General features: G+C 45.5%; 2 protein-coding genes across 5 annotated transcripts in view; both read right to left on the bottom strand.

Moving 5' to 3' along the window:
- Nucleotides 1-10,485, bottom strand: part of rab26 (RAB26, member RAS oncogene family) — a 63,433-nt gene extending 52,948 nt beyond the window's left edge. The window contains exons 1-2 of the mRNA XM_029456442.1: nt 10,038-10,485; nt 8,560-8,670 (exon numbers count right to left, since the gene is read on the bottom strand). Of these exons, the coding sequence (XP_029312302.1) occupies nt 8,560-8,670; nt 10,038-10,214 (288 nt within the window). The 5' untranslated portion in view covers nt 10,215-10,485. The remainder of the gene's footprint in view (nt 1-8,559; nt 8,671-10,037) is intronic.
- Nucleotides 10,486-13,830: 3,345 nt separating this feature from the next.
- lmf1 (lipase maturation factor 1) overlaps nt 13,831-21,775 on the bottom strand; it is an 18,028-nt gene continuing 10,083 nt past the window's right edge. For all 4 annotated transcript variants that reach the window (XM_029456304.1, XM_029456305.1, XM_029456307.1 and 1 more), the window contains 7 exons: nt 21,426-21,491; nt 19,284-19,451; nt 18,966-19,146; nt 16,452-16,605; nt 15,957-16,140; nt 15,483-15,595; nt 13,831-14,280 (listed from right to left, as the gene is read on the bottom strand). In XM_029456304.1, the coding sequence (XP_029312164.1) occupies nt 14,085-14,280; nt 15,483-15,595; nt 15,957-16,140; nt 16,452-16,605; nt 18,966-19,146; nt 19,284-19,451; nt 21,426-21,491 (1,062 nt within the window). In that variant the 3' untranslated portion in view covers nt 13,831-14,084. The remainder of the gene's footprint in view (nt 14,281-15,482; nt 15,596-15,956; nt 16,141-16,451; nt 16,606-18,965; nt 19,147-19,283; nt 19,452-21,425; nt 21,492-21,775) is intronic.

The following is a 21,775-nucleotide window of genomic DNA, read 5'->3' as shown; positions in this document are numbered from 1 at the left end:
AAAGGAACAGGAAGCACAAAGGAACAGGAAGCACAAAGGAACAGGAAGCACAAAGTAACAGGAAGCACAAAGGAACAGGAAGCACAAAGGAACAGGAAGCACAAAGGAACAACGCTGGAACTCAATGACGCGGAGGTACAACGACGAACTGGCAACGAGGGGAACAAAACACACAGACTACACCAGGAAGTGGGCGGGGTAACGAGACACAGGTGGAAGCACTAAGGAACAGATTGGGAACACCTGGGGGCAGGAAGTAGAAACAACTGAAACGAGAGCGAACAGGTAAGTAACAAAATAAAACAGGAAGTACAAAAATAACACAAAACTTACAACGAACCCTTACAAAGATTTCAGGTGCGAAAGGTAAAGAAAGAGTTGTTTTGTTCTGTGGGATACTTTCCATAATGTTGTCAGACACTTGGAATAGCAATCTGAGTCGGTGTCAAAAGCATGCCGGGACACTGACGCTGCAGAACGACCCCGAGCAATTTCATTCCAGCTTGTTTAGTGTCTGCTGTCTGCAGCGTTCTCCCTCAATACTACCAGTCACGTTAGTCACTTAGACACAAACCCATCGTGGGTTCAGGTTGAAAAATATTCTTTAACCACGTGTTTAAAACTGCGAACATTTCACAGCGTGCACCTGCTTTGATTCTCTGTCATTTTGGGAGTCCCTGGTAAACATAGGACATATTTAAAGGCAAGAGGAGAGACCATCATCATCATCATCATCATCATCTCAGAGAGCCTCGTTATACACAGCTGCCTCTCAGCCCTGATGAAAGCTTACACACTGATACGCAAACGTGCCGTGTATGTAGATCCTGGTTTAATCAGGTCAGAAACATCCGTACACAATGACAAAGATGAACCTAAATAAAACATGGTGGCGCGGTGAGACCCTGAAGATGTCAATGATTCATCCCACACTTACAAATGAACTAAACAACACGGACCTGATGGCAGAGCAGCATCACTGTGTGTGTGTGTGTGTGTGTGTGTGTGTGTGTGTGTGTGTGTGTGTGTGTGTGTGTGTGTGTGTGTGTGTGTGTGTCTGTGCCGGTGCATGCATAATGCACACTTACCTTTCACCCTTTTCATACTGGGGACAGAAAATTGCCTTTGGTGTACCTGTGCACCATTACTATGACAACCAATGCTGTCCGGTGCGGTCAGCGGTGAATTACAAAGCAGATGGTCGAACAAAAAGCAGATAAGAAACCAGGAAATGTGCCTCCAGTCTGAGCGGACAGTCTGTACTATGGAAATTAAGATTCACAGACACGAAAATAAAGCGTTTGAGGATATGTGGACGACGAAGAGCCACCGAGGAACTGCAATCATTTTTATTCCGTCTGCGGACTGATTACAGTCTCTCAATCAGGCTGCCATTCACATGTGCCCACACTGGTACGTACTCTTGCATAAAGATGTATAGAAATGCTTTTATCTGGTGTGTGTGTGTGTGTGTGTGTGTGTGTGTTTTGGGGGGAGTTATCTGAGCAGCGTGCACGTACTAAAGATATAATTAATAAAAATCTAATTAACTGATTTAAAGACTAGAGCTGCTTCTCCTTCACACCAGTACTATCGCCAGCTCTAAAATGAACACGGTCGCTTCACAAGCTTCATGTTCACTGCAATATGTTCTTGAAAACATCGACCGTGAATCCACCGGGGCAGCGGCAAGGCAGCTGAATTCACTGCTTCTCAAATCTCATGAATCTCATCATAAAACTACTCAAACTAAACTTGTGGACTGAAAACATTTCAGGAGAAATGTGACGTTTTCTGCTCCAGGGCAGCTCGTCACAAAGACTTTCCTCTCTTTGTCTTCACTGAAGAGGATAAACATGTTAGTATCTGTGCACTCGTTCCACCATCTGCTCTGGAAGCTTTAGCTCCATTTGCTCCGGAGGAACAGTTACCTCTTTCAGTTTTGTGACATAAAGCAACATGGCATATTTTTCTCCAAATCCAACCCTGTGGCTCTCAGGTAAAAAGCACAACAGAGGCCGACTGCTGTGTCTCTGACTTCGTGTTTTGGTGAGAGAAGTTTGCAGTTTGGTGAGTCTGATGCAAACCCAGAGCCCATGTTGCTTTCTTGCTGCAAAAATAGTCAATCTTTCTGTTACGTGTTTGCAAAGAGGACAGATATGTTTGAAGTTATTTAAAAAGAAACAGAGCACAGAAACTTCTTTCTGATGTGTCGTAAAGCAATGCAGCATTTACGACACATTCCCCCCCTATCCAAGCCAGAGGCTTAAAGTAATATCATCAAATGTATTCAGCTCAAATATTAAAGCAATATTATGCGAACAATTGGTATTTTGGTAATTTGGCTACTGATACACCGCTGTGGTGAATCAAACATCAAGCAACAACACAAGACAGCAACTTGGTGCTCCAATCTCCAAGCACAGCTAACAGCTAACTGAGCTAACAGCGAACTGAGCCAACAGCTAACTGAGCTAACAGCGAACTGAGCCAACAGCTAACTGAGCTAACAACGAACTGAGCCAACAGCTAACTGAGCTAACAGCGAACTGAGCCAACAGCTAACTGAGCTAACAGCCAACTGAGCAAACAGCCAACTGAGCTAACAGCGACCAACAGCTAACTGAGCCAACAGCGAACTGCGCTAACAGCTAACTGAGCCAACAGAGCCAACAGCTAACTGAGCTAACAGCGAACTGAGCTAACAGCGACCAACAGCGAACTGAGCCAACAGCGACCAACAGCGAACTGAGCCAACAGCTAACTGAGCTAACAGCGAACTGCGCTAACAGCTAACTGAGCTAACAGCTAACTGAGCTAACAGCTAACTAGCCGATGGCAGCTACAGTTAGCAGCAGTTAGTCGTTAGCGTTACTTTAGCTTTCTGAAAACATTTTCTGCATAACATATGATCAACTTAGTGACGTACACCTTACACACTACATCACTCATCAAAGTTACATCCTGCAAGAACAGGCGCCGAGTAGGACTGAGGGTCCATTCTCACTTTTACATTAGTGTAGCATCAAGATCATTTTGAAGCTGTGATTTTAAAAGTAAAATAGTAGTAAAGTAGTACATTCTGAAAATGTTCAAATATGATCTTTTTACAAAACATTATGAACAACTTGAAATAGTAAGCCTCATTTTATCATTTACACATGTGTTACAACTTACAGATCACTGTGTATCTTTGAAGGCACAAAACATTTTGTCACAGGTATCTGGAACAGTATTTTACTTTATGATCAAAACAACTCATTTTTACACTTTGCAAAATGTAAAAAAGTGGACCCTCTGGCGGAGGCCAGTTTTGGCCCCCGGGCCGCATGTTTGACACCCCTGCTTTAAGTCATGATGATTATGCAATTTGTAACGGTACAGTTTGTGTAAACTTACTGATGTTTAAGTCAACATGCTGCACCTTAATGCAGCTAATGCTAATTTCCTTACAGTCCTTTCGAAGCCACGTTACTGCAGGATTTATAAACTACAAACAATAAATAAATAAACAATAACACAGGCTGCATTCAAGATCGAGCTCGTTAGAATTCTTTAATATTCAGAGTGAAGATGTAGCGACTCCAGCCAGCTGTTTCCCACAGCTGTTGGTCCTGACAGAGTTAGGTGCCAGTGGTCACACACACACACACACACACACACACACACACAAACTGTGTCACATGGCAATTAGCTTTAAAGGGCAGTGAGTGTGGTCAATATGATCCTCCTGTCAGGCTGTTTCTCCTTTCAGGCTCCACACACACATATACACTTTCTCTCTCTCTCTCTCTCTCTCTCACTCTCACACACACACACACACACACACAAAACCATCTGCGTCACTGCGAGCTGTACAGCCGTTTGTTTAATGATTAACGTACGGCATCATTTCAAGCAGAATGAAAAGGTGGTGAAAGGAAGAAAAGCATACTATGGAAATGAGAGGTAGCACACTAATTACATGCACACACACACACTCACACACACACACACACACACACACACACACACACACACACACACACACACACACACACACACACACACACACACACACACACACACACACACACACACACACACACACACACACACACACACACACACACACACACACACACCATGGGCAGTAAGGAGGTGAAGCAGAAATACATCCTGCTATTCTAATTACGTGGAAACAGAGAAATCTCTTCAGCAATTCTCACAAACGTTCCCGAGGACGGACCGAGACGAGAGTCGCAGAGTTGGAAGTTTGATTTCCGACTCATCATTTCATTCATGAGAAATATAAATGATGGAGTAAAGCCGACTGAAGTGAGGTTACACTCTACCCCAAAACCTCCCACCTCAGATTTAAAAATTGAATTTCCTCATTTCAATTAAGCACATATTTAGAGTCTGTGTCAGCTGCCATTAATTACATCTCTTCAAATATCACAGAGTTCAGTGAGTTTAAGAAATTCACTTTCACTAATTGTCCCTCAGGTCAAGTACCATCCAGTTATTAAACAGCAGAGACACCCAGATATCATCCACGAGTCCCCGGTGGATGTCTGGCTCCAGTAATGATTTCTAAGGTTTTAGCGTTCACTGATGAACGAGGAGCTTTATCTGCAGGCAGAGGGGTCGAAGAAACACAACTCTGGTTGTATAAATGTAATTCATGCTGCTGCACCGCTCCGCTGATACAGGAGCGTGCTTCCCTTTGTGAGCGGCCAGCGGGAGAACACACCTGTGACAATGTTGTTTCTGAAAATGCTAAACACCAAAAGATATGAATGTAGCAGAAGATGGTGCATTTACAGAAATGATAACATCTATCTTTTTCTAACAGCTCTTGGAAATGTTTTGATCACACGAGTTTGAAACTTTGCAGACAAATAGTATAACACTAAACAATATTAGTGTCGCCCAATCTTTACCTATTTATTAAAAATGAATGTGTGCACCTTCTGATGACAGCAAGCGACGTAACCCTGCGTGCTGATCCTGTAACAACCAGCCTTAATTATTACAAAACTAAGCGTATAGCGTCGATGTTCATCATGTCATCATGTCATCATCATAGAGCAGAGAAGTGATGAAGCCGATCTCTAAAGACTGAGCGAGATCTTGAGTCTCAACAGCCCAGATATTCAAGTTTCTAAAAATAAAACTCTTTCAACCAACAGATCTGATGCAAAGTTAAAAAAAATAAAGAGAAGCGAGATCGAGCAGCAGTGTGTGACTGTGTGTATGTGTGTGTGTGTGTGTGTGTGTGTGTGTGTGTGTGTGTGTGTGTGTGTTATCTTTGTTTTTCTTCGTTGAAAGTGAGAACACTTACACTTACACTTACTTTCTTGCCAGACGTTAGATGGTTTCATATCTATAGTAAAGTTTTAGGCTGAAAACAAAGCTGCAGCTCATCTTAGTACAAAGTCTGAAACAGGAAACAACAAACCCGACTCGTCTCAAAGGTCATAAGTCCATCTACTAAAGCTCCATAATGAACAGGTGATGTCTCCTGACAGTGTGCAGCTCGGCGTAGAGACTTCCTGGACAAGCGACCAAGAGGGAAATTACTGTTACACTACAGTTACTGAGTTAAACTTATTTTAGCCACCCGTCAGAGTCCACCGGCGTTATCTCTGCTCTACCACCAGACTCCTTTTACAAAAACAGTCATTTCACCTGAGTCTCCTGGTGCTGCTGGTTTACAGCTGCCTCCATCAGTTAGTTTGTGTTATTGTGCGACTTTGGTGTTTTAAAGAGTTCGTTTGGATTCTCCAACGTCGCACAATAACACAAACTAACTGATGGAGGCAGCTGTAAACCAGCAGCACCAGGAGACTGATGTAAAAGGAGTCTGGTGGCTTTGAAAAGAGCCGAGATAACGGCTTCAGTTCCCCGTCAGAAGACAGCGAGGTGAAGCGCTGAAGATATTCTAAATATTGCTGAGCTTCCTGCTGATACTCTGTTTCTCCAAAGTGGGGGCGTGCGGCCCTCCATCTCCTGCAGGTAGGAACCTCATACAACCCCAGAACATCAGCACTCTCTCTTTAAAGTTAGGGTTAGGTTTCGGTTTGAAAAGAGAAGCAGGTGTTGTGATGGAGACGAGGGAATGCATTGTGTTAAACAACCATGAATGAAGTACGACTGAGTGTGCAACAGGCTACAGAGGAAAAGAGGAAATGTGTTATTACATTTATCTATTTTCAACAGTGCGGTTTTGAAATGACCAATGAATTATTCATCCTGATAATCTGCTGGTACTGTCACCTTTCAGTACTGGGGAAGACGGGCTCGTGGCGTTCTGTGGGAGTGATTATAATGAGGGCAGAAACACATTGTACAAATATCTTCCAATACATTTAATGAAGCAACATTTCACAGAGATTCTCCCTCGAGGCTTTGTCAGGCAAACAATAAAGTCTTTTGAACCAGATGCTGTAAAAGTTTCAATATATTCTGTTTGTTTATAGAAGTGATAATGACCGATTCTTCCCTCCAGGAACGCAGATAAAATACTTTCTTTTGCTATTTTTACCTCTGTTGCATCGGGTACTTCTTGTTTCCAGATATATATGGCAAACTTTTCTCCCACAGAAGCAGTTTGTAACGATCTGAGCACAGATTGTGTCACTGTGACAGCAACACATCCAAAATTATATTTAATTTGTGCAGTTTAGATCGTAATGAGTTCAAAGATGAAAACTGTTCATATATATATATGTGTATATATATATATATATGTATATATATATATATATATATATATATATATATATATATATATATATATATATATATATATATATATATATATATATATATATATATTCCCCCAATTGAACCCCACGCCCCGTGAAATTCAAGTTTTTTCTTTCTTTCTTGCCTTGCGCATTCACATTCCCTCCTCCGCTCTGTTTCGTTCCCACACACACACACACACACACACACGAGCGTGCACACACACCTACAGTCAGAGACAGAGCAGAGGAAAGGAGATCACTTGGACCTGGTCATATTAAAAGTAGCTCACAAGCCAAAAAAGTGTGGGCACCCCCGGTGTAGGTCGTCTGTGTAAGCAGCTTATTACAACACATATTAATGTTTACTGTGAAGCTGCCACCTCTAGTGGCCGTAGTAAAATAGCACTCATTGTTACCCAAACCTAACCACGTAGTTTGGTGTCAATGCACAACGCACCGAATACAGAAGCTATTCTGTGGCTCAGGTACGAGGGCATGTTATGCAGGCTTTGTATGCAGCGTCGTCCTGCTAACGTACCACGTCGCACTTCTTCCTATTCGTGCTACGGGTGTAAATGAACTCACATCCTGAGACATCAGCTGGGCTGCATCCACAGTGTGTGTTCAGAGTTTACAATCCTGGAATGGAACAGTGTTGTACTCCTTCACTTGTGGATGACAGCCTCACTGGCCTCCTGCGGGAAGGTTTTTCCAAACAGTCAGATTCTGCGGGTTTAGTGTTCTTGCATTGGGGAGCAGCACGACCATAAAAGACAGAAGGGGTCACCGCTTCCAGTCCGCTGCTGTGACACTTAAAGTGAGGCTGTTTTTCACTGCCACTGTAACCCTCGTCTGCTATTTCCCTCAAGCGTAATACGTCCAACATGGTTTAGCCATTAGCAGTAAAACAAAAGAAAAAAGGATTGGACTGTCAATAAATAACCTCACTTTAAATGACCTTTTTAAATTAGCTTAATTAATTTCCAATGTGTTCTGGTTGCTGGCAGGGTTCAAACACCTCGCACGTCTCTCATACATCACAGAGACGAAGAAGAACCTGCGGCTGCATGAACACTGTAGAGGAGGTTGTTACAGCCGAGTCCTGAATCACACAATACAAACACACATGTTCAACAGTGCCAGCTTAACTTCCTCTCTTTATGGTCGGTGTGGTGGCAGGAGCATTAACACTCCCCAGTTTGTATTTTCCTCCCATCTGTCTTTAGCTTCATTAGTTATTTAAAGTGTCAGGCTGGCGTGAGCATGTCGGACAACATGTGTGCTGCGTGAATGTCCAAAAGGTCATGTTGCTCCGGGTGAGCGAGTGCACGTACACATGTGACATCCTACCTTGATGTTCTGATCTTTTGAAGACTGGACATTTTTTATTAGGCTTAATGTTTGAGGGGAAATACTTAATTCATAAGAAACCCGACGCTCAGGAGCGATCAGCCTCATGAGACTGAATGATGATCTGATGAGCTTTGGGACGATCTTCAAGATGGCGCATCAGAGCGACTTCCGGTTCAAGCGAGGAGCCAGGAAATATACAAGTAAGAGATTTGGGACGCACCCCTCGACACATGTGCGTGCGTGTTTCTTTTATACTGCCTGGCGGTATAATGTACGTGTCCACTTGGAAGGATACGCTGAGCTCTTTGGATTTGGGGAAGTTTACATCTACACAGCAACAACAATCCCTGTGAACTGTACCAGACATGGACCTCGAGCTGCCGGCAAAGCATGTGTGTGTGTGTGTGTGTGTGTGTGTGTGTGTGTGTGTGTGTGTGTGTGTGTGTGTGTGTGTGTGTGTGTGTGTGTGTACCCTGAAGTCGATGCCCACAGTGGAGATGAAGCTGCCGGCTAGAAAGGCTCCATCTTTGAAGCGAACCAGCAGACACGTCTTCCCAACACCTGAGTCCCCCACCAGCATCACCTGAGACACAGACGGACAGACAGGCGAACATGATACAAGTCAAAACCTGTGTGTGTGTGTGTGTGTGTGTGTGTGTGTGTGTGTGTGTGTGTGTGTGTGTGTGAGGCATGTGAGAAATTATCTGCACACATACACACACACACCCCAAACTCCCATCTACAGAAGAAGCATCTCTGCACTGCATCAGCAGCTTTACACTCCGATATCAAAGTGTTTGATTTGCCGGATGCTTCTGACCATGAAGTGATGAAGAGGAGCTGATGAAGAGGAGCACAGAGCGGTGGTTTCAGCAGCTCTTTCACAGGAGCCGTCGTTGCTGCAGACAGATCTCTGGCTGCACATTTAGATGTTGTCATTAAATCCTCTGCCGCTAAACAAAAAGGCTCCAACTGTGCGGCTGGTAATGGAGCAGAAACTCCTCCTCGTGTCGTTGCACTGTAGCTGCGGCGAACGCCACTAATGTTCCCGTCGGCCATTACACTGTAGTTCCTCAACTTCTGCAGACTCAGGGGAAATATCTTTCTTTATCGTATTCATGGGAGATGAGTTTTGGGATTAAAGGTGATGCATTTACACAGATGGGGACACATTTACCTAAGTGGACAAAACTATATATGGTATTATTCATTTGGGGACTTCAGTGAGAAATTAACACTTTTCTGGAAACCGGCAGAAAAAGACGCATTATATCCACAGATTATCCATTTATGGAAGATCAGTGTCACCAAGAAATGAAAAGAAAAAAGATGAAAGGCTTAATGTTAGCTAGAATTATATACATATCCAAGTCACAATATAAAGTAAATTATAAATCAAAACTATGAAACAATGAGATACATTTGAATTTACCAAGAAAAGTTACAAGAAAGTCAAAAATGTGAAATACTTTTAGTTTTTCATGTAAAAATGGCAGAAAATGCAGATTAAAGCTTCTCAGATGTGGAGATTTCATGCTTTTCTCTCTTATCTTACGTTAAAATGAATATATTTGGCTTTTGGACGAACAAAACAAGACATAAAAAGACACTTTTTCAGAAAATAGTGAATAAAGTTCATCAGTTTCCATTATCTTCTGACATTTCACAGACCAAACGATTAATGAAGGAATCTAGAAAATAACCAGTTGATGAAAATAAATCCAAACCTTCACTTTCTCAGTCATAATGATGATGTAGCCTCTCTTCCAGTGCAAATCATTTCCTTCAATTCAGCTCAACGCACATTTACACATCTTGAAACCAGCGCGCAAACAAGTAGAAATGGAAACCTGGGACTTTTTATTGGCTCATTTACTAACTGATGGCTTGATTGAATGTATCACAGTCACATCTCGCGCGTGTCTCTAAGGTGTTAAACTGTCAGCTCACCTTGAAGGCGATGTCATAAAACTCTCCGCTGTTGCTGATGGACGGTCTGCTCGGATAAACCAGTCCGGAGGACGGAGCGGCGGCGGCGGCCAGACCTCTCCCCGTCCTCCCGCTGCTCGGCGACGCCTTGGGGCTCTTGGAGCTCCCTTTGCCTTTCACTGCCTTCTTCCTGGACATGACTCTGACAGCAGCTCCGAGCAATACAGAGAGAAGGATGAGGAGGAGAGCTGGAAATACACGAGATGGGCTTTCTGTCGGTCTCGAACACTTTCTTTCCTTGTGGAGTTGTGTTCGAGGCGCGTAAAGCGAAAGAAGTTCACATGTAGCGTCAAACTCATGACTGTGCGTAAATATTGGAAACTGTGACTCTATAACGCGAGACAGCTGTTGTCTCGGTGGTGCAGCTGGATCAATCTGAGCTCTGGTCCACAATGTAAACAGCTCTCACTCCTCCCTCTCTCGTGTTGTGGTGTTGGGAGCGCACCAAGGCATGGTCGTCTCAGTGCGTTCATGGAGGAAATCCACCCTAAAAAGGAAATAGGGTGGGACGTTGGGTAATACTAACACATGCAGTGTCTCGAAGATGGGAATGAGAACACTACTCATGTCTGATCACACAGTTTAGTTGACACTCGTGACTTACTCAAACCAAATCCGCTCCATGCTGTCAGGAGGGAATCAGTGTTTATAATGAAGCGTGTGAAGATCACTTCACTGTCATCTTAGGGAGAGACTGAGTCCAGCGTGTTAACTGTTCCGTGACATTCTAATTTAGGGTGTAATTCCTCTCTTTTTTTTTTTTAAAGGTGCAGGTCTGTATGACAGCTTGTAACGGGAAGCTTCACATTTCCTCCTCAGACACTTTCAGATTCCGGCTGCATCTCTCTCCAACATCTACACGACTCCTTCTCTTCTGCAGGCTGCACACTGTGGGACTGTAGGCTGGAGTGTGTGCACACTGTTGGACTGTAGGCTGGAGTGTGTGCACACTGTGGGACTGTAGGCTGGAGTGTGTGCACACTGTGGGACTGTAGGCTGGAGTGTGTGCACAGTGTGGGACTGTAGGCTGGAGTGTGTGCACAGTGTGGGACGTGGCACAGTGTGGGACTGTAGGCTGGAGTGTGGTGCACAGTGTGGGACTGTAGGCTGGAGTGTGTGCACAGTGTGGGACTGCAGGCTGGAGTGTGTACACACGTGTGGGACTGTAGGCTGGAGTGTGTGCACACTGTGGGACTGTAGGGCTGGAGTGTGTGCACACTGTGGGACTGTAGGCTGGAGTGTGTGACACACTGTGGGACTGTAGGCTGGAGTGTGTAGCACACTGTGGGACTGTAGGCTGGAGTGTGTGCACACGTGTGGGACTGTAGGCTGGAGTGTGTGCTCACTGTGGGACTGTAGGCTGGAGTGTGTGCACACTGTGGGACTGTAGGCTGGAGTGTGTGCACACTGTGGGACTGTAGGCTGGAGTGTGTGCACACTGTGGGACTGTAGGCTGGAGTGTGTGCAAAGTGTGGGACTGTAGGCTGGAGTGTGTGCACAGTGTGGGACTGTAGGCTGGAGTGTGTGCACACTGTGGGACTGTAGGCTGGAGTGTGTGCACACTGTGGGACTGTAGGCTGGAGTGTGTGCACACTGTGGGACTGTAGGCTGGAGTGTGTGCACAGTGTGGGACTGTAGGCTGGGACTGTAGGCTGGAGTGTGTGCACACTGTGGGACTGTAGGCTGGAGTGTGTGCACACTGTGGGACTGTAGGCTGGAGTGTGTGCACACTGTGGGACTGTAGGCTGGAGTGTGTGCACAGTGTGGCCAGAAGGCGCATGTTTTACGGGAAGCATTTGGGATTCAGAGTTGCTCTCAAAGTAGAAAAGAAAGTCTCATTGGTTAAGCCTCAGTGGCTACAGGTAATGTGGGGAAAGGGATGTTTTATCATTGTAGGTAGTTGGAGTAAGGTGGACACGGCCACACACAGGACTGGAGACAACTGGAACAGGTGGCATTAACTAAGGTAAAGCCAGAGGACACGAGGTGGCATCAGCACTGTACACTCAGTCCCCGCCCTGTACATGTCATCAGGTGTTATCACGGCGGGAGAAACTGTTCGTACCGTATTCAACGGTGCAGTATGTACGGGACGAGGCTGCACATCAGTGTCACGGTCAGGAATTAAGAGCAACATGGTGTGTACAGGAGAAAGTCTCTGCTATAGAGCTGTATAGAACATAAGGAGTGAGTCATGTCTACATATAGCAAACAGTCAGTTGTGCGAGGCAGTTTACGTAACCACGAACAGACGATGATCTGTGAACCTGCTGGTGCTGGAGAAATCTTTCACACCTGAGAGTTGCTCAGTTCAACCAGCAGCTGACTCAACATCCATGTGTCTCCACCATCCCACAGCCCACTCTCCTGAACCAGACTCTAGCCGCCCCCACTTCAGTAATGTCTCAGAGGACAACAGGGAGACAGGAAACAAAGTGGAGCTGGGAGAAGTGACAGACACACTTCAGAGCACGATGTGATGTGATACGGTGTACGATCTGTAAGTTAAACATCGAAGTCACGAGACACTGCAAGAAGAGCTGCGAAAACAACAGGTGCAGATACGTTTGTGGAGGAGACTATTAAAAACTGCCCACGCTGTGGGAGTGCTGCGACGTCAAAGCCAATTAGCTGCAAACGGGAGGACACACACACACACACACACACACAGAGATCCTATACACGACTGCTCTTTCAACCTTTGAATAATTTATCACTTCATATCCCACATAGGACATATTTATGAAGCATAAAAAAAGTTTGAAAATGAATAAACACAAGTAAAGTGTATTATAATAATAATAAACTGTAAAATATATATATATAAAATTATATATATATATATAAAAAATTATATATATATATATATATATATATATATATATTACGCACAAATGTTAGCCAGAGCAACAAAGTCAAAGTAATGAATCAGCACTGAGGTGATGTGAATAAAGGCTGAACACCGACACTGTGAACTCCCGTCTCCTTTTATTTGTCTCTACGACAGTCTGACTGCTCGTTCTTCAGAAAGACGGATCCACCGTGTCACACAAACACATCACCAGGTCCATTTTCTTTTTATTATCAGTAGAGACAGATGGTTTGTTGTGCCGACTCTCACGTGGCTAACAATGACCGTACTGAATGTTTTTTATTGGCCGTTTCAACTGGATCACACTCTCACACGAGGAGGTCAATAAACGAGTGGAATAATTCATAACTAGGATGCGCTGCATGCACTAAACAGGTGTGTGTTTCTGCTCCATCACATGGTGGCATCCAAAGCCAAAAGCAGATCAATTAATCAAAGTCACACAAGAGTCAGTTTTGATGAATTAGAGAGAAAAACATATTACGACTCATTACGACAAAATGTTATCTGTCACTGACAAAGATAAATGGTTTGAGGGAGCAAACGCTCTGGTCAGTTTTTGAGGCACAACAGGAGGATAAAAAACCTTCAATTATATTATTGGCTCATTGTCCTCCACTCATGTACGCGACTCAGTGCAGGTTAACTGCAAAGCAAAATGCTGATGAAGTGGTGAATATTAAAGAGCCACAAAGCCCAGAGAGCGTGAATTACCTGGAGAACAGCATCATCTAGTGGCTGCTGTGTGTTACTGCTACTCCCATCAGAACTACTTATCTCTTTTTATTTAGGAATAAATTATAATTTATAATCTTTAGAGTGAAGTGACACTAAAAGCCCCGAAATGTCCAAAATATTCTGCCTGTAAAAAAACAAACACAATTTAAACGTAAGCAGTTTTAATGTTGACGTCACACCGACAGTTCACGAAAGGCGGTTTCAGGAAATACAAATGATTTGAGATACAAAGATGCATCCTGAATTGAAACTTTGAACTTTTATCAAACAGTTCTTCATGAAACATTGCAAACTGAAAAAAGTCCTGATGGCGTCCTTGGTCCTTTTTAAACCGCTGATCAACTCCAGCATCTCTTTCCAACCTCAACCCTTGAAGTTCTCCGATCTCCTCTTCGTTCTTACGTCTTCAGCTCCTGTTTTGGGGATGTGTGCGGGTGTGGCCAGCTCCTGGACTGGAAGTAGCCTCTGAGCCCCTCCAGGTCCACGGCGGGGAAGTAGGCGCCGATGCGTTTTCTCAGCCACCACTTCCCCTGAGCGGCGCTGGCGGTGCCCGGCTGGCTGAACTTGTACGTGAAATGTTCCCCTCGAACCCACCTGAGAAGGAGCACACAGAAAGGAGCGTCGTCCCATGAAACCGTACGTCATTTTGTAACATTCAAAAAGCTCAGATTGAATCTTTTTTGTGCGTTTCTAGTCTCAGAACTTTTCAGAAAAGCGGCGGTGATGTGACTAAGAAATGGAGCAACTTGTTTTGTCTGAGCTTTACACATCAGACAGATCATCTGTGGCAGCAGATCGGCCGGGCGGACACTGAATAGTGAGTGTTGTCATTTTATGGTCGTACGCGGCATCTGACAGATCGTCCTTCTTGCTCTACGGCTGTCACATTGTGCGGTGACGAGGTGATGCATACAAAGAATGAGGGCGAGTATCCTCCTGCTGCTGCTGCTGAAGGTGACAAATAGATAGAAGCCCAGATCGCAGGGCTGAAGCTTCCCCAGAGCTGTGTGGACACGCGCTCTGAATGTCTATTATTCCATCAACTTTGTTTCCAACTGGAGATTACTTGGACGATTGTCTACGAACCTTTTTGGTATGAAAGTGACGACGTCTTGATCTAAATGATCGTTTTCTTTTGGTGCAGCTGAAGTCATTTACATTTAGTAACAGTGTTAGAGCCCAAACAGATGTGTTGTCGTTGTATAGAAGTCATTTATGCAGCTGTTAGTCAATACAGCTGCGTGTCTCCCTTTGTGCAGCAAGCGGAACAGTCATCTGCAACTGTGCACAAATGACAAACAAAGATGCACAGCCCTACAGAGAGGAATAGCAATACACTTAGATATATATATGTAACATATTCTATGTGCTCAACATCTACATGTTCCAGTTTTTGTATTTTTAGCAGGAGACAGACGATGTGCTCTCTGCTCCACCAGGGGGCGCTGCTGCAGAGAGAGTCGTGGGGAGTATGGGATTGTCATTTGTTTGAGTCCTGCCAACACATTTAATGGCAGATAGTGTTCTGTAACCAGAGCTTCATCATTCATAGGACAAATATGAGCTTTGGTGAAGCCGATGTCGACAAACAGCTTCATGCTGATGAAACTTAATCCTCTCAAAACTATGGAACACGTCCGACTTTAAGAAACTCGTCTTCTCTGAGGTCCAGTTATTTGTGCTTCTGCTGCATCGATTCTCATCGACTGTTAAATAAAACGTATTATTGCTATATTTATTATTACCATCATACAGTATCTGCACCTTGCAGGAGGATCTCCGTGCTCTGAGGTTACCTGGGAGTCTCTCTGTCTTGGAAGGGGTTGTGGTCGAGCAGGGAGAGGACTGCGCTGTCGTTGGACAGCAGACGTCCCGCGACGTGGATCACCCACTCACTCTGCTCGTAGGTCTGCGTGAACACACGGAGGTAAGGTGTGAGAACTAAACAAAAACACAGGGTGTGAATACAGAGAACATGTGGACTGAGGCAGAGAGAGACAGCGAAGACATGAGACAGAGAAACGCAGATTAATAGAGCCGTCTTATTTACTGAGGCATATGGAACGACTGCCCCCTAGTGGCTGGATACACTCACTGCCACATGCAGCACTAAACAGCTGAAGCTCATCTTTGACACATGAAACCTAAAAGAAGTGAATTCTGCTGTTGAACCAGCGATATTCAGTCACATCTACACACAGAAATCTATTTAGAAGACACGTTAAAGTGTCCAGCTGGTCATCATCTGCTGCAGGTGTCCAGTGTCTCACCTGGAAGGCAGCGAACCACATGAGCCAGTCCAGCCGGTAGTGGTACGGTGATATGAGGCACGGTCGTCGGTGAAGGTCCCCCGGCTTACACAGGAACTGGTACTCCTCCCAAAGCGCCTCAGGGTCCTTGGGATCCTGGTTTAGAGTCCCCTGGAAAATCACCTCGGTGCGCTCCTTGGTAATGCTGCACAGTAATAGTTGATTGTAATTATATACACAACTGAGGGACAGCTGAAGGGTTGATGTTTACAAATGCAACAGTAAGGACACATTTAAAAGACAGGAACAAAACAAACAGGAAGTGTTGGGTTGGTAGTAACGGGAAGTAAAGTCCTGGAAAGACACCACGGAAAAAAAGGCTTCACCCTAATGTGTTGGAGTTACAGCGTGAATCTCATGGATACACGAGAAGAGAATTAATGTTGAATGTTTCATAACATCCTTCTTCAGACTTCGGTTTGTAAACAGTTTTCAGGATCCCTGACGGTGCTTTACCTGCCAAAGGCTCCGTAGGTGTTGACGATGCGCAGCGGGTCAAAGGACGTGTTCATCACCTGCTTGGAACTGAATAGGTTCAACACCACGGGAACGCTCAGGTAGCCAATCAGAACGGCCAAAGAAATGTTCACCACACGACGTATCAACATACCTGCAACACACACACACACACACACACACACACACACACACACACACTTAAAACAGCGCACCAGTGGAACCTGCTCCATCCATCTTTATTAAAGCTTCCCAACTGCTCTTAGACTGCGTTGATGAGCAGTGCAGGGAGCAGAGCAGGGAGCAGAGCAGGGAGCAGAGCAGGGAGCAGAGCAGGGAGCACAGCAGGGAGCACAGCAGGGAGCAGAGCAGGGAGTAGTGCAGGGAGCAGAGCAGGGAGCACAGCAGGGAGCACAGCAGGGAGCACAGCAGGGAGCACAGCAGGGAGCAGAGCAGGGAGCAGAGCAGGGAGCAGAGCAGGGAGTAGTGCAGGGAGCAGAGCAGGGAGCACAGCAGGGAGCACAGCAGGGAGCAGAGCAGGGAGCAGAGCAGGGAGCAGAGCAGAGCAGTGAGCAGAGCAGTGAGCAGAGCAGGGAGTAGTGCAGGGAGCAGAGCAGGGAGTAGTGCAGGGAGCAGAGCAGGGAGTAGTGCAGGGAGTAGTGCAGGGAACAGAGAAGGGAGCACAGCAGGGAGCAGAGAAGGGAGCACAGCAGGGAGCACAGCAGGGAGCAGAGAAGGGAGCAGAGAAGGGAGCAGAGAAGGGAGCAGAGAAGGGAGCAGTGCAGGGAGCACAGCAGGGAGCACAGCAGGGAGCACAGAAGGGAGCAGAGAAGGGAGCAGTGCAGGGAGCAGAGCAGAGCAGTGAGCAGAGCAGGGAGTAGAGCAGGGAGTAGTGCAGGGAACAGAGAAGGGAGCAGAGAAGGGAGCACAGCAGGGAGCACAGCAGGGAGCAGTGCAGGGAGCAGTGCAGGGAGCAGAGCAGGGAGTAGTGCGGGGAGCAGGGAGCAGAGCAGTGCAGGGAGCAGTGCAGGGAGCAGAGCAGTGCAGGGAGCAGAGCATGTCCTTGCTCCCGTTTTGTCTGCAGCATTTGTTAACGTGTTGACAACAACATGGATTTGGATCTGAATCACACTTTACATCAAGGTGACATATTTGTGAGCGTGTGGCCTCCACAGGGTTTCATCATTTACAGGACGACACGCTTCCTGCTACAGAATTGTTGCAGTAATTATTACAGAATTAAGCGTGAAGGTTTCTGTGTGTGATGAGGTTTGACCTGTGACATCACATCAGCTCCTACCTGCTGATCCCACGCATGTTAAACACATCAACATAATCCAACTAAAACGTTAACACTAAGGGACTTTCTGTTGAAATGATCACACACACACACACACACACACACACACACACACACACACACACACACACACACACACACACACACACACACACACACACACACACACACACACACACACACACACACACACACACACACACACACACACACACACACACACTGCAGGTAGAAGCCTATTTTATATTCAAGGTCCTCCGATAAAGCAAAGACACTAATGGGTCCAATGAGACCAATTAGAGAAGGGCTGCTGTTGCTTTTGCCACATTTTAAGCCGCCCGTATTGTAAAAAGTTTAAGCCACATCACATTAAATTCCACTAAAGCATATGTCATACTTTTCCCAGCTTCTCAGCTGTCCAAGCGCTAATCCCTTTTCTTCCCATAATTCCCTTCCTCCTGTACCCATAAGCCTCAACTGTTAGCGATACCAAAGTCTTCACAAGAGCCTCTGGACCCATTGTGGGTATTAAAGTTAAATTCCACAAAGAAATACCAACCATTAGAGGAACTATGTGAAAGTATGTGTTATTTTGCAACACAATAGAAAGTGTAGAAGCCAGGACTCATTACGCCTCGTACGTTTCTCTGGAAGTTCATCGCAAAGTTTCCTCCGCTGAGAGAAATGCGCCTTGCGTCACGTGCATGAGCCTTTATTTTTATACCGTAAAAAAGGAGCAGCGTGTGGGATGTAAGGGGAATAAAAGAGAAGAAATGGGAGTATAATATCCATTATTATTATGTTTTATGTTGTCATGTTCGTTAGTTTATAATGAGACCTTCACATCGACATGTGCACGGGTCCGGTGAGCTGTGCTGTTACTCTTGACCTCTAGAGCCGGTCGCGGCCCACAACCACGAAGGAAATGCGCCCAGCGAGGGACAGCCAGCGGCGGGGAGTGGTCCCACGAGGCGATCTGAGAGATTATGGTTATTATGTCATGTTACAGTTTTAACCTCGACTGTGGTGGAGCGCATTTCACTACATTTCCCTACATTTGACTACGACGCAGAAATTGAAGCCGAATTGCCAAAGATTCAACGTTTGGTCACAAACCGTCGACTGTTAGACTCTAACAACGTCCTGAAGTTAAAGAACCGGCCGTTAACCCTTTATTCTCTCTCTACCTTCAGCCTACGATGTTCTGTGAATACCTTTGTTGGGTTTGGGGGTGCGTCCGGCTGCGTCCTCATTCTGTATCTCGAGCACCGTCTTCTTGACTCCACCTCCAGAGAGAAACAAGAAGCCCAGCGATGCGTCGTCAAAGCAGGCCAGACTGGGAACAATGGTCAGCCAGTTAAGGAAACTGAGGTTCCCACTCACTATCAGAACCACCTGCAAACACAAGGGACAGGAAGTGTTGAAAACATTAGAATTAAACTGCTGCATTCATTGCGTTCCATCGCTTTAGTATAATGAGGCATTTTAAGGGAATGTGACACAAAACACAGAACTTTAAAACTTTAAGTTACCTGGAACAGGATCTGGACCGCTCCGTTGACGGCGCACATCCTTCTGCCCAGGAAGGTGAAGAGCGGGAAGATGAGCTCGATGAGGTGGTTGGACAACGTCTCGCAGCGATGGATCCACCACGGGGAGCGATGCATGTAGTAGGACATGGGGTTAGGGACCGGCTGAGTCTGAGGGGGCGATGGGGAGAAGTTAAAGCTTTGGACGATGCCAGAGAACATCATCTTTACTCAATACATTTGTTCCATGTGTACCAAACAGACTTCTGTTTAACATGTTTTGTCTGCTTTACTTTGGCACTGAACTCTCGTCTGAGCCCGACATGGAGTCATTCATGGTGCCACGCCTCGGGGGAAACATTTCCATGTCTAAATATAAAGGTGGAACTTTATTTAAATGAAGGCGAGCCCACCTACACACAAACAACACAGTCACACAGAGCTGTGCAGTGTGTGTGTTTACGTGCGTGTGTGTGTGTGAGGTTGTGGCATGCAAACAGTGTAAAAGCTAAACATGCAAATAGTGTCAGGTGAGGTGGTGAAAAAATAAATACGGCACAGAAATAGGTGGAGGGAAACGAAAACAAGACACTGGCACACTGGTCTGTACTCGTTGTTTCTCTAATGGAATGAAGAAAGCTTAACAAAACACCGTAGCAAGGAGCCTGAACCTCAGGCAACCATACAACCCCACCGGGCCGGCAGGCTCGCTGCAGCACAACACACAGAGCACCAGATATACAGAAACACACCGTGAGAGGTGGAGAGGACGGATCTGAGGTTTCTCTGCAGGTTTGAAAGTGTGTGTGTGACGGAGAGGGTTAATAAAGCTCCACCTGGTGCTCACGTGTGTGTGTGTGTGTGTGTGTGTGTGTGATGCCATCGGCCATCCTCAATGACTGACTGTCAAGTTTCTCAAAGTACGACCAACGTCACATGAATTATATTTGAATCATCCGCCGTCCACTTCCATACTTTCTATAGATACATTTAATACACTACTGGGCTCCTGCATCAAACTGCTCCCCGCTAACAAGTGTCAGATTAGCACTTTCAGAAAGCTACTGGCACCAAATGGCACCTTGCAAGTTTCGGGGGGGGGGGGGGGAGGGGAAATTAATGCTCGTGCACAGGTTTATAATCCCTTAAAACAAAGCAGAAGTACCGGCTCAGCATCATAACCTACATGATGCTGAATGTACACATGCAGAGCGGTTCACTACGTTTCATGTGATTAATTATCGGAGGACAGAGTTTGATATTTAAGAGAGAGGAAATAAATTTAATCAAATATCTCATATTTCATGTTACAACCTCGTGGGTTGGCAACACTGGCATGACATGAGCAATGCTAAAACTACACTATTACAGTAGATGTACAATCTACTGTTCCTTCAGTCATCCACGGGTCCACAACCTCCAGCTGCACCACTCCGTCTCACAGGAGCCACATTCGCATCGTACTTCAGACCGTGTGAGTGTCATCTCCAGTCATCCGGTCCCTTAGGAGCCGGTGTATTCCCGTCTATGTTCATTACAGAAGAGGGCCGTCCTCCCTCTGCGGCTTGGTGACACAGAGCCGCGTGGGTCAGAGCAGTCGAGCTCACAGGGGGAAACAAACACAGGATTGCCCCGGTGCGACTTCATCCTTCAGGAGACGAAGACACGGCACAATGTTTATCTGTAGACGTTCAGATCAAATAACAATGCAACCAGTTCCATCTCAATGGGTCACGTGACACTTTCGTGAGATCTTGGTGGGTTCGTCGCTGCTGTTTTCTGCACAAACAGCTTTGATATTTTACAGCATGTTGAGAAGGAGCTGCATCGTTTGACTTTTGCCATGAAAGAAAATCCACGTACGCAAGTGTTCTGCACAGAACGTGTAAAAGCAACTCTTAAAACTGTTCTAATCAAGCATCGGTCAGATGAGCTTTTATTTTGAAAGGTGTCGCTTGTAGTGATTCACCCAAATAACACGACTCTGCGGTTCCTCTGAGCTCTGTGGAGCTTTAACGTCTTTCAGCTCATTGTTTCAGTTTTACTGTGTTGATTGAGTCTCAATAGTCTCATCGGTGTAAACTGTAAACCCGCACTACACACACAGTACCACACAGTACCCCACACACACACACACACACACACCTCGTAGTGGTAGTCCATGCACGTCAGGTCCCTCCAGCATTTGTCGCCTCTGATTTTAATGAGACCCTGAAAAAAGAGAGAAAACATGCAAACATGTTAAAGTTCAAGATGATTCAACAAGAAATCAGGTACAATAAATCAACGTTAGAAAGTCTGACGCATTCTTGTGTCGTGGAGTCGACCGCTCGTCTGAACACGCAGACACACGTCAGACTCCTGTACCGTACAAAGTGGACAGGGTGCCTTCAATATCAAATCTGAGAGAACAAATCTTAATTTGAAGACAGATCACAAACTGTTCTGACCTTCATCACTTCCAGGAATAACTCCCAGATGTGTGGCTCTCTGTC

The sequence above is a fragment of the Cottoperca gobio genome, chromosome 19 (assembly GCF_900634415.1).
Source record: "Cottoperca gobio chromosome 19, fCotGob3.1, whole genome shotgun sequence".
Lineage (NCBI taxonomy): Eukaryota > Metazoa > Chordata > Actinopteri > Perciformes > Bovichtidae > Cottoperca > Cottoperca gobio.
This window is presented reverse-complemented; position numbering and strand designations above follow the sequence as displayed.